The following is a 13,613-nucleotide window of genomic DNA, read 5'->3' as shown; positions in this document are numbered from 1 at the left end:
TCATGGTCAGACCTGCACTTTTGAAAGGCAGTGCTTTAGCAAAGGACAGTGCAATTTTTCAGAAGTCACTTGACTGAAAGCCTGGAATATATTCTAGTTTTAACAACTGGGACTTATTTTTTGCATTCCTGCAAGTGGAGTTAATATCCTAGGAATAAGTTAAAATAGTTTATATTCTTCTTTCAGAAGAAAGGTAATATAAAAATCTCATATGATAGTTTTTGTTAGTGTCACCCAGAAGTGTTTATAAACTAAATTGTGTCTAGTGTTTTTCTTATGACAAAGTTAAAAGCAAATCCTCTAAGATTCAATAGGTGGATCATTTTTTGACTGAATTCAGTAATTTGCATAAGAAATATCCTTTTATCAATTTTTTCCAATTATTAAAATCTTCAAGGTAGATACATTTTTCTCTTGTTTTTTTAATTTGAAAATTTTAAAAGTGTCACAATGCAAATATTCCTTGCTATAGAAAACCTACTGTACCAAAATTTGATTTCTTTTAAAAATCAAAAGTGTATTTTGAGTATTAATATCTAAATTATTGATAGACAAAATTGCTGTTGAAATGGTGAAGATAATAATAATAAAAGATATATTTATAGATAATTTGATTTTAAATTAAAACTTAGTTAACTTTACAATGTAGACTAGGTTATTAATCTTATTGAACCTTAACAAGAAATCTTCAGAACACAGCTTGAAAGGGATCGAAGACAGAACTTATTGGATGACCTTGTTACCCGTGAAAGACTACTGCAAGCATCCTATAAAAATGATGGTACAGAACCAGATCTGATCAGGTATAGTGCTCTAACTTAATAATATTTAGTTGGTGGGTAACAATTTATTCCTGAAGACTACTTGCTTGTAATTTAATGATTGATTTCTTTGAGAAGAAAAAGTCGCCTTCATTTATAGTCAGATAGATTATCTTTCAATTTTGTTTAATTTATTAATTTTCTTTCTTTTATTTAACTGAAATAATGTATTTCTAAAGTAGTATATGGTTGAACTTTACGGTAGATAGAAATAATGCAAGGTAGAGTACAAATTAAAGTAGTAAATGACTTTTGGGTCCTTGGAATACATCTCTTCTAGACTGCTTATAGCAGGGGTCCTCAAACTTTTAAAATAGGGAGCCAGTTCATTGTCCCTCAGACTGTTGGAGGGCCGGACTATAGTAAAAACAAAAACTATGAACAAATTCCTATGCACGCTGCATATATCTTATTTTGAAGTGAAGAAACAAAACAGGAACAAATACAATATTTAAAATGAAGTAAAGTTAAATCAACAAACTTACCAGTATTTCAATGGGAACTATGGGCCTGCTTTTGGCTAATGAGATGGTCAATGTCTGGTTCCATATTTGTCACTGCTAGTCATAACAAGTGATGCAAGTGGGCATCCGTTAGTCTTGATCTGGTTGGAGATTTCAAATGTTTCATTCTAGAAAAAGTCTTTTCACAGACATGTGTTGCCAAAGATGGTTGCCATTTTGAGTGCATGATTCCTAAGATGAGGATATGTCTCCGATGGGAGAGATGCATAGAAATTATGAAGGCTGCTTGGCTTGAATGGGTCTTTCAGAGAGTCACAATTCTGCAGGTCAGCCAGTTCCATTTGGTAAATTGTATCCACATTTTCAATGTCAATAGAAAATGGGTTACAGAAAAGCTGTATGTCCTGTTCATGGAAATGAAGCTCTTTAAATCTAAATTGGAACTCCTTTTGCAATTTTTCCAGTGAATCCACACATGTTTTGTTTGGGAATGTAATCAGCGGTTTTTCTGCTAACAGATTTTGAGTTGTGGGGAGCTGGCAGAAGTTTTCCTCCTTCACTTGTTTGATGAGGAGGCCTAATTTTACTTCAAATGCTTTGACATGTGATTGCATATCACAGATGAGCTTCCCCTTTCCTTGAAGTTGCATATTGAAATTGTTGAGTAGCTCTGTTATATCTGTCAGAAAGGCAAGGTGCCATCTCCATTCTGCATCATTGAGCTCTGGTACTTCTTTGTTTTTTGAAAGCAGAAAAGTTGTAATCTGTGGAAGTAAGTCATAGAAATGTTTCAAAACTCTCCCTTGACTCAGCCAATGGACTTCTGTGCGGTATAGAACATCTTCATTCTCAACATTTAGCTCAGACAGAAATTCCTGAAATTGTCTGTGATTTAGTGCATTAGCTCTAATGAAGTTAACACAAGATACCACAATTTTCATAACAGAGTCCCACTTCAGTGATTTACTACACAGCGCTTGTTGGTGGATGAGGCAGTGTATGGCTATTGGATGAGAATGGTTATGTTTGTCCATCTCTTGGTTAATGCAAGCAATTACTCCTTTCTTAGACCCCACCATGCTAGGAGCACCATCAGTTGTCACACTGGCTAGTTTAGCCCAGTCCAGCTCCAAACCATTCATAGTTTGGCAAACCTTTTCATAGATATTCTCTCCTGTAGTTGTTCCTCTGATGCTTTGCAGTATAGTAAGCTCTTTTATGACTTCAAAATAATCATTCGTCCCACGAATAAAAATTAGAAGTTGTGCAGAATCACGAACATCATTGCTTTCGTCGAGTGCCAAGGAAAAATATGAATTTTTTTTTATGGAGTTTTGCACATGCTGATGCAGATTGTCTCCCATTTCTTCAATCCTCCGTGTAATTGTAAATCCTGAAAGACTCGTACTAAATAAATCGGCCTTCTCTGGACATATCTCTTTGGCAACAGAAAGAAGGCATTCTTTAACAAATTCTCCCTCCACAAATGGTCTGCCAGTGCGTGCTATTATCTTGGCAACTTGAAAACTTGCTCAAAGTGATGAAATATTTAGCTGCTTCTGCTTCACAAAAGTATTTTGCTGAGTTGTCAATGTATTTTTCAGTTTTAATATTTTATCTTTTCTTACTTCTCCAACCAAACAATCATATTTATCTTTATGTTGAGTTTCCTAGTGTCAACGCAAATTATATTCTTTGAACATAGACACTATATTCTGGCATATCAGACATAGAGCTCTTTCCTTGTACTGCATGAAAAAGTAATCATAAGTCCACTGTTCTTTAAATAACCTACACTCCGAGTCAATTTTTCTTTTTCTTGACATCATTATTTCCTAGGGATTCCAAGTTGCTATTAGTAAAATACCTATATATATACACACACACACACAGCGCTATAAAAACAATATACCAGCAATAATTTTGCCCACACACATAGAGACATACAGACTGCAATGCCCAACTTTCTCCAAGCTGCCTCTGCGCTGTGATGCCTCCATTTCCCGCACTCTCTCCCGCTCTTCACGCTCCCGCTTCCGACCTTCACTGCTGCAGTGAATTTCCCCTGCAGTGGCCATGACATGCGCAGCATGCACTGTACATCCCCCGCGCCTGTCTGTTGTGGTAGCTGCTGTTAGTGTACAAGGCTGCGGACTAGTCAGTTCTCCGTCTTCTGCATCTCTCTCCCTACCCCCCACTACACACCTCGGCCTGGGAACTCACCTCACCACGGAATTGCCTCACACTCTGTCTCCTCCTCCTCAGCCCAGTGCTGGAAGTGTGCCTTGCTAACGTGAGTTTAGGTCAAATGTCACTTCCGGTCTGATTTTGCCATAACCCGGAGGGCTGCGTAAACATTCTCAGCAGGCTGCATCTGGCCCGTGGGCCATAGTTTGAGGACCCCTGGCTTATAGCTTCTTTGGGGGATTGCTGTAGTCAGTTATTTGGTATTACTATCTATGCCATCAAATTGAGTTTATCCTCGACAAATATGAAGAGTGCCAGAGAGGTACTAATAGAGAAATTGAGTTATTCTTTTTGTTTCTTGACTGTGTGTAATTTTTAATATTGGCTTGGAAGAAAGTTTGAAATTATCATGAATTTTTGAAAGATTATGATAGCTTATTAAGTTCAGAATCAATGGACTTTGAACTATTATTTCCTCATATGTGTATGTATACACAAAAAAGTAAAAAATACTATGTTTTGATTCACATTGTTTTCATAGTTCTCTTTGCCCTTACTTTTTTGGTAGTTACTAATAGTTTTACTTTTCCTTCTACAAATGTGAGGTTGATGGGTTTTTTAAAAATAATATTTTATTTTTTCAAATACATGTAAAGACAGTTTTCTTTCTTTTTTTTTATTATAGCTTTTTATTTACAAGACATATGCATGGGTAATTTTTCAGCATTGACCCTTGCAAAACCTTCTGTTCCAACTTTTTCCCTCCTTCCCCCCACCCTCTCCCCTAGATGGCAGGTAGACCAATACATGTTAAATATGTTAAAGTTTATGTTAAATACAATATATGTATATATATTTATACAGTTATCTTGCTGCACAAGAAAAATCAGATTTAGAAATAAGGTAAAAATAACCTGAGAAGGAAAAGAAAATGCAAGCAGATAATAACAGGAGTGGAATTGCTATGTTGTGGTCCACACTCATTTAAATGCGCTGGGTGTAGTTGGTTCTCTTCATTAATAAAAAACTGGAACTAATTTGGTTCATCTTATTGTTGAAGAGAGCCCCTTCCATCAGAATTAATCATCATATAGTATTGTTGTTGAAGTACATAATGATCTCCTGGTTCTGCTCATTTCACTCAGCATCAGTTCATGTAAGTCTCTCCAGGCCTCTCTGAAATCATCTTGCTGGTCATTTCTTACAGAACAATAGTATTCCATAATATTCATATACCACAACTTACTCAGCCATTCTCCAATTGATGGGCATCCATTCAATTTCCAGTTTCTAGCCACTACAAAAAGAGCTGCCACAAACATTTTTGCACATGTGGGTCCCTTTCCTTTCTTTAAGATCTCTTTGGGATATGAGCCCAGTAGTAACACTGCTGGATCAAAGGGTATGCACCATTTGATAACTTTTTGAGCATAGTCCAAATTACTTTACAGAATGGCTGGATCCATTCACAGTTCCACCAACAATGTAACAGTGACCCAGTTTTCCCACATCCCCTCCAACATTCAGCATTATCTTTTCCTGTCATCCTAGCCAATCTGAGAGGTATGTAGTGGTATCTCAAGAGTTGTCTTTAAAGACAGTTTTCAACATTCATCTTTGCAAAATATTGTATACCAAAATTTTCTCCCTCTTCTCTTTCCTAAGATAGCAAATGATCTGATATAGATTAAGTATGTGCAGTTCTTCTAAATGTATTTCTACATTCATTATGCTGCACTAGAAAAATCAGATGAAAAGGAAAAAAAAAAAACATGCATCAGTAAGCAAACAACAATAACAAAAAGGAGAAGTACTATGCTTTGGTCCATGTTCAATCTTCATGGTTCTCTTTCTGGATGTGGATGGCATTTTTCATCACAAGTCTATTGGAATTTCCTTTGAATTGCCTCATTGTTGAAAAAGATCCAAGTTCATCCCAGTTGATCATCATATAATCTTATTGTTACTATGTACAATGTTCTCTTGGTTCTGTTCACTTGATTTAGCATCAGTTCATGTAAGTCTTTACAGGCTTTTCTGAAATCAGTCTGCTAATCAATTTTCTTTTCTTTTTTTTTTTTAATAATAGCTTTTTATTTTTAAAACATATGCAAAGGTAGTTTTCAACATTCACTCCTGCAAAACCTTGTGTTCCAAATTTTTCTCCCTCTCTTCCCCTATTCCCTGCCTTAGAGAACAAGTAATCCAATATATGTTAAACATGTGTAATTCTTCTATACATATTTCCATATTTATCATGCTGCATAAGATAAATCAGCTCAAAAAGGGAAAAAAATGAGAAAGAAAACAAAAAGCAAGCAAACAACAAAAAAAGGTGAAAATACTATGTTGTGATATCTATATCTTTAGATATAGGGATAAGATTCTGTAGGCCTCGGCCCTCAGTTTCCCTCCATGTCCATGGGATAATTACAGTACAGTGAACTATTATTCATTGTTTTTTGCAGCTGCTGAATAACCCTGGGAACAAATATAGTGTAAAGAACACTGTCCTGAGTGGATTTTGGCCAAATCCAACAAGGATACATTATCTATATGCTAGACTTAGCCACTCCAGGACTAAAACTTCACTCTTGACAGACTCTGGCAGGAATGCTCCCCCTTCTGGATTCACTCAAGAAAATGAAGTCAGTATTTCTGGCATTTAGTTACCTTTGTCCCCTGGGCTATTTTAAGTCATGATAGATCAATATCCAAATTGGAATCTTACCCATGATGAGGACGTTCTGCCTGGGATATCCTCCCAGTTGGGACTTGCAGGTCTGTGATCTGGGATTCCCCAGTCTGAGGTTTGCAGTGTTGGTGCTTCCCCGAATCAGTGATGTATTCTTTCTTTTCTTCCCCTCTGGCCTATCTCTTTGTATTATACTTGTTATATCAATCATAGGATGCATTAAGTGCTTTTGCTATAAGAACTGCACTGTCAGTTCTTATTTTCCTTTCTTTAAAATAATTCATTGTTATTAAACATTGATGTATGAAAATACAACTTGGAATCTTAGGTCTTGTTGTGGCAAGTACTCCTGAACTAACTTAAACAAGCAAACAAGGAAAATGAAGGTGGGGAAGGAAAGCTGCTATATGGTTATACTTCTAAACCAAATCTGGGTTGTATCATAAAAGAGTCTTTATTCAGGAAATAGTCAGTTTGAAATTTTCAATATACAGTTGGTAATTCAGAACTAGAGTTCATTAAAAAAAAAAAAACTGAGAAGATATGGGTCTGGGAATTATTTGCATAACAGTTAAATCCAAGAATGTTGAATAAGTCACCAAGTGAGACAATCTATTGAGATTCACTTAATCTGGAGCCATAGAGAATATGATGTGTATAACAGCCTAGCAAAGAAGATAAGAGAAGCTAAAATCCAAAAAGTTGGAGAGAGACATAAAGGTTTTGAAGACAGTTCTAATATGTCTAATATGTAAAAGGTGCCAAGTTCTAGGAATATGAGAGTGAACACAAATGAGGATGATGAGAGGAAGTACTAGACTTTCCCAGATAATCAAGCCATGCATACTTAGGGCCTACTTTGTCCAATTGAGGTGTGCTTAAGTGTGGTGAGACAAGGATAGAGATGGCCTGTTTATGCATAGACATTAGACCTCCCACAACTAGCTATAGAGACAGGTATTAGGGAAATGAGGCAGAAGCTTGAGCAGCCCTAACCATGCAGCTATGTCTTGAAAAACTGGGTTAAGAACAGAGCAAAGTATATCCAAGTACTATTGAAGTGTTCAGTCCATCTCTCTAGGATCATTTCCAAATCACTTATTGATGTGACTTCATCAGCACTGAGTAGTTAAGATGCCCATTAAGCCTTTGGCCCATAAATAGTCTTAAGGACATCATAAAAGCCCTTCAGATTGTTACTATCCGCATAAAACTGAATTTCATTTGCCTGTTTACTGCGCCAAGAATCTTGCATCTTTCTAAGCTTCACTTGTACTTTACTTTTGATGGAATTAAATACTGCCTTTTTTTTTGAGATGGATGAACTATCTTTCTGATACAGCCTATGAAGTTCTCACTTTTTGTTTAGCAGCTTCTCGATTTTCTCAACATTTTTGTCAAACAGTTTTAATGTTTCTGGGAGTTCTGACCATGAGAAGCAAATGCAGTGTTGTACACTGTACATTGCACCCTTGAAAGCTGCCCACTTCTTTTCTGCTTCACTGTTGCCAAATGTATGTTGGTTCAACTTTTCCAAGTTAGTAACAAACTGTTCCTGTTCAGAGAAGCACTCTAATCTGTTGACATTAATTCTTCTGGTAGACTTTTTGCCATGCCGTGGGACCACTGCTTTTAATGAAAGTGAAAATTTAGTTTGGAGGAAGTCTGTGATCAATCCAGCACTTTGTACCACACATTGCCTTTGTCACTCTCACATCCTGTCTGTCTTTTCTCCTTAAAATCATAGTCTTTTAAATGCCAGTGTTTGTTGTGAGGGTGCATCCACAATGTTTTATTGCATATAGGTAGATACAAGTCATTGTTGATGAGAAGATCATGAGATACATAAGTCTTCAGTAGTAAGTGGCCATTGCTGTTGCTGTTTCTCCTATTTTCTCCCAGGGACTCCCTGCCATGTCTAGTAATCTGAGTCTATTTTATCATTAAAATCCCCTAGAATTATAAGCTTGTTCTCTTTTGGCACATTGATGACAAGGGTTTCCAGATCTTGATAAAATTTTTCTTTGACTTCATCAGGGTTTGTCACGGTGAGAGCATAAGTATTGATGAAGATTGTACTATTTGGGCTAGCTTTCTATCATAGTCTAACTTAGTCTCAGTCTGAACCAATCTCTTCCAGCAGTCTGACAATCTGTTAGTCTCAACCAGTCTTCCTCCAAGTCTGACTTTGTCCCCATTTTAAATACCCTATTACAATTACAATATACTGAGTATGTGTGAACTGGAGAACCATTATCATCATCATGCTAATTACTAAGTATATATGTGAACTAGAGAACAATCATTTCATCATTTCCACTGAGTTAACACCTTATTTCAAATATACTTCTCCAACGTTCCACCCTCTACAGAAGGTAATATGGTATTTCCTGCAAGTGGCAATCACGTTGCTAAGAGTCTGCCATTCACTTCCTTTGTAGCATACAAGCTTGTTGCCTAGATTGGTTTTGATTTCAAAACCTACACCATCTTCACTGTACTCTCCTTCCCTGTCACCACTTTAGAAAAATGTGTATCTAGTGCCAATTTCATTTGCTGGCCTTATTTTATTCATGGCTGCTATTTGGATTGTGCTATTCTCTCCTAATAAGAGCAGTTTGTCTTTTGTGTCTTGATTTTGTGTTGTCTATAATTGTGTGCACCTAGTCCATGTATTGATGGTGAGTGGAATCATCTGCAGAAGTGTTTGTACAATTTTTTGTGCTTTCAACCACAGGATGGGATCTGTGCCTGCTTGCGGTTATTTTTCTAGGGTTGGGTAAGCAGACAATTTTTAGGTTTAGGTATGTAATGCCAGAGAACTGAGGCAGAATAGAGATTAGAAAACAATTTAATAATTTATTAAATGGAGAGATTTACTAGGACCAAATGGATCCATGGTTTGGTCCCAGAGCTGAATGAGACTATCATCTCAAAGAATCCAGCAGACAATGAGCGTTCTCAATGAGATATATACATGTGTCTCAGATATAGGGGGTAGACTGAAGCAAAGGTGGAGTCAGGGTGCTGAGAGTGGGAACAGGACTCTGGATATGAGATGATATAATCAGGGGGAGGCACTCTGGACATGGAGAGAGCCATCTTAATAAGACAGTATCTGACATTCCGATAGCTTGGGAGGGGGAGAGGCATTCTGATATTCTAAATCATAAGATTTTTTATCTTTATCAAATATTCTGATAAAGAGGGAAGGGAGGTTTTACAGGACTCAGCTTTGAGAAGCAGGGAAACTGAGTTGGGACTGGGTCAGGATAATTATGGAAACAGAACTGTGGCATATAAGATAAGCAGACATATTTTCTATCCCCTTCTTTACTTCATAAGTATAATACTTAAAAGGTGCTGAGACAGCCTTTTAAACATTAAATATTTTAATATGTATTAAAAATTAAATAAATGGTCTTTTGCATAAGACATACATCTTTTTTGACATATGTTTTAAATGTATAATGATTCTTAGGTCCAGTCTGATGGCGAAAACTACTAATCGAATTGTGTCTAATCCATGGCTTTTTGAGGAGCCAGAGGAAACGAGGGGTCTAGGCTTTGATGATCTTCGACAACAGCAGCAGAAAATTATTCAAGGTACTCAGACAAAAATGTGAGACATACGTGTCAGGATTGTCAGCTTAATTGCAAATTGAATACATTTTAGTTTGTTCTGAAGCTCAAGGTTATTTGATATTTGAATGTTGATTTCTTAATGCAAGACTCATTTCTATTCTCATTATATAAAACTACTTTAATCAAATAGCTTTTGCCTTTTTAGATTTGCTTTTTTTAATAGCAGCTTTAAAAAGGCATTTTATTTTTAATTCGTTTTTCCATGATGAAATTTGCTAAATGAGACACTAAATAAGAAACTTTAACATCAGACAGTTCCTTGCCTATTATTACTTTTTGATACCAAATAAAATAAAAGGAATTGTCAGAGAACTAGATCTATTTTTATTTAAATTGCATTGCTTAACCTTGTTCTAGAAATACTAGCAAAATGTAGCTCTTATTGTTTTGCTTAATAACAATTTATTTTTTCTAATCAAAAGATTTCTTATACAAAGTGAAACATCTTTTCTTCTAGAGCGATTACATATAGTGTTACTTGTAATTTGGGTATGAAGAGACTTGTTTTTTGGTCTCTAAAAGATAAAGATACTCAGAATCAGTTCTATGGAAGGTGGATGTGGGGGAGTTGGGATACTAATTTGTTAAATCTAAAATAGGTTTTTTTTCCTTTATCCTATCATTGCCTTCTGCAACTGCAAGAGTTTACTGAGTATTTCAAAGGGAAAAGTCTAAAATCTGTAGTAATGGTTTTCTCAAATTCTGTTTCTAATGTTTGACCTTGGAGAAGTGACTTCACATTTCAGTATCTAGGTTCCAGCTTCTTAAACTTAGGTTTGCAACCCTATATGGGGTTTTATAACTGAATAAGAGGATCACCAATTGATGATTTATCATCTTTAAATGTTTGATTTGTATACCTATTTTTGTATACCTATGTTATATACCTCTCTTTCCACATATATATATGCAGTATACGTGTAAGTATATATTCACACATACTCACACATAGTCCATAAAAAAATTTTTGACAAAAAGTTGAAAAAGTTTAAGAAGCCCTCTCTGAATAACCCAAAATGAATTGGGAAAATTTCTTTATATGCTAGTGCCCTAAAACATGAAGTCACAGTGAAGAAAGGACCCCAAAACTCTAAAAATCCTTGAAGGAGAAAATCTCCTTCAACTCTGCCTCAGTGAGGGACCCTGCCCAAGAGAAACAAGACAATTTCATTCTGTTATGTAGGTGGGGTCAGTTCAGTCCTGAAACTAATGAGTTTCAATTATTTCAATAATGAGTTTGAATTCTATTCAAATTCAGCTCAAGCTGAAACCCATCTTGTAGAACTCCATGAGTTCCCTTCAGCTGGTAGCCAAAGCTCCTATTATAAAAGAGCCAATCTAAAATCCTCTCTTTGTAGAGGTTCTAAACATGCCAGCTATGCCATGCTTGCTATGCCAAGGGCCTCTGCCCACTGCAATATTCTTTTCCAGTGGCACACTCTCTTTACCCTTACCTATTTCCCTAAAGAGACTTTATGCCTCTCTGTCAGGATTTCTAACTTTACTTCCCAATCCCTATAATAAACCTCTTTTATCAGTCTAGGTTTTACAGGTCTGTAAATTCCTTTACAGAAAATTTCTGCACCACCAGACGGGAGTTCCCCAAAACTCCCTACCCTTGCACTGAATCCCAAGGAGGTGCAGGGGAGCCAAACCTCTCCATTTGGCTCCTTGAACCCTGAACCTGCCACTAGACTTTATCATTTAACTCCCTGACCACCAGAAACCCTAATCTCATTTTGGTTCCCTAAATCTAGCCCTTATCAACAGGTCCATTTCTGATCCCTGTCTTTAGAACTATATTATACAGAACATTCAAAAAACTTATGGATTATATGACTTATCATGATAGAGGACTAGATATTTTGCCTCTCTAAAATAGGAATTATCCATCGTAGATAAAGCATTTTTAGATACCGTGTTTCCCCGATAATAAAACACTGTCTTATTAATTTTTTTGGACAGAAAAACACCAGAGGGCTTATTTTCAGGGGAGGGCTTATTTTAATGAACATTGACAGCAATTTTAATAAACAGGTAAATGTGAACAAAAAAAAGTACCTTTATTCAATAATGATCATGTCATCTTCTTCAACAACATCGTCATAAGTGTCCATACCCTGAATTCCGTCCTGGATGTCTTGCGCCTCTATTTCCTTCAGAAGAAGTGGATCCAATCTGTCATGTCCAGCAATATAGCTCTCTTTAAATGAACATGTCTTGTCCAGGTAACCTGCTCCTAGTGCCTTGGCGACACAGCTGTCAGTAATTTTATCCCATGACTTCTTCACCCAAGTCACGACTTCTTGCAGACAGGGCTTCACAAAGTTTCCACGCTGATTTCTTTCCATTCTATTTTCAGTGTAGTCATTGACTTCCATGCGCAAATGGTCCTTGAATGGCTTGTTTATTGCAATATCAAGGGTCTGGAGATAGGCAGTCATTCCTGCAGGAATCATTACTTGATCTATTCTTCTCTCTGCAAGGAAGTTCTTCATTTCTTTAGCGCGGTGAGTGCTGGCTGAGTTCTTCTTTTATTCCTCCATCATGTCCCCTGAGTTCTTCTTTTATCCTCCATCATGCCCCCCTCACTCCCGCTTATATACTGGATTTTTATGTTGTCCTGCCTCAGCTCTCCTCCACGGGCACTGCTCTCAATGGCGCCAGTAAGCAAATCACTGGGGAAGAACAGGATGACGCGCTCACTGCTGCAGCTCTGATTAGATGCAGCTCAGAGCACGGTGTGTGTTTCACCCGGGGTGGGGGTGGGGGAACGGTGCATACAGAGGGTACTGTAATGTAGCGTGTAGCGCAGGGGATCACCTTCACTACAGTAGCAATCTCAATAGGGCTTATTTTCAGGGTAGGGCTTATTTTAGAGGAATCTTACACAGCAAGAGGAGGGTTTATTTTTGGGATAGGTCTCATTATCGGGGAAACACGGTATATCCAGGACACCAAAGGAAAGAATAACATCAACACTAGCTAAATTAATAGCTGAGAACACTATTCCCCCAAATCTAACATAGTCTTCCAAAACTGTTATGAGCCAGAACTTGAAACAAGGTGTTGACTCACTGGAGTTGATGGAAACAATGCTTGTGTGCTTAGGGTTTACACCTTTGGTAGAGTTCACATTAGAGCTCACACCTTTGAGAGTTCACAAGTCAGGAGATATCTAAGTTTATACTTCCCACAATCCCACTGTCTCAGAGGAGGAGTCAACCTTTGGGTTCACACCTTTAAGAGATCATATATAAGAAAGAAACTCTCAGTCTCAGTGAGGGTCAGTTGGAGAAGAGTAGAGCCAGAATTCGGAACCAAAGAAAGCTAACTGGGCTATTTTGGAAGAGACATAAAGAACTATTTTAACAGCTAGCTGTATTTGGAGTGATTATTGATTTGAACTGAAACTAAAGCTGCCTCCAGAAAACCTCCCCAAGAAACCTGCTCCCAGAGAGAACCATCATAATATACAAAAGAAGAGAACACAACACAAAACCATCTCCCTCTTTCTCCCATCTACCATGGTCATGAAAGCAAAGTTGCACAAGCTGAGCCACCTAATTACAGTAGAATTCATCTCTCCACACCTAACTCCATCTCTGCCATCTTCTTCCTCCTTCACTTCTTCCCTTTTAAGTACCTTGGAGATCCAAGCAGCAAATATTTGATCAGGCTGCTCAGTAGTTAGGAGTGGTAACACTGATTGCTTCAACAGAATTCAGGTAGGTACTGGGGAATAGAAGAGAAGTTTGTAGTTTTTTGAAGAATTGTGTGTTGCACTCTACTAAGCCTAAG

At 37.1% G+C, this 13,613-nt stretch overlaps 1 protein-coding gene across 3 annotated transcripts in view; it reads left to right on the top strand.

The window, feature by feature from the left end:
* Positions 1-13,613, top strand: part of STX8 (syntaxin 8) — a 287,983-nt gene that overhangs the window by 27,432 nt on the left and 246,938 nt on the right. For all 3 annotated transcript variants that reach the window (XR_007953408.1, XM_051995682.1, XM_051995683.1), the window contains exons 4-5: positions 693-803; positions 9,649-9,773. Coding sequence is in view for 2 of the 3 variants with exons in the window: in XM_051995682.1 (XP_051851642.1) it covers positions 693-803; positions 9,649-9,773 (236 nt within the window). In the remaining variant the exon portion in view is untranslated. The remainder of the gene's footprint in view (positions 1-692; positions 804-9,648; positions 9,774-13,613) is intronic.

This window comes from Antechinus flavipes, chromosome 4 (genome assembly GCF_016432865.1).
Source record: "Antechinus flavipes isolate AdamAnt ecotype Samford, QLD, Australia chromosome 4, AdamAnt_v2, whole genome shotgun sequence".
Taxonomy (NCBI): domain Eukaryota; kingdom Metazoa; phylum Chordata; class Mammalia; order Dasyuromorphia; family Dasyuridae; genus Antechinus; species Antechinus flavipes.
The sequence above is the reverse complement of the archived record's forward strand: the minus strand, read 5'-3'. Positions and strand labels throughout refer to the sequence as shown.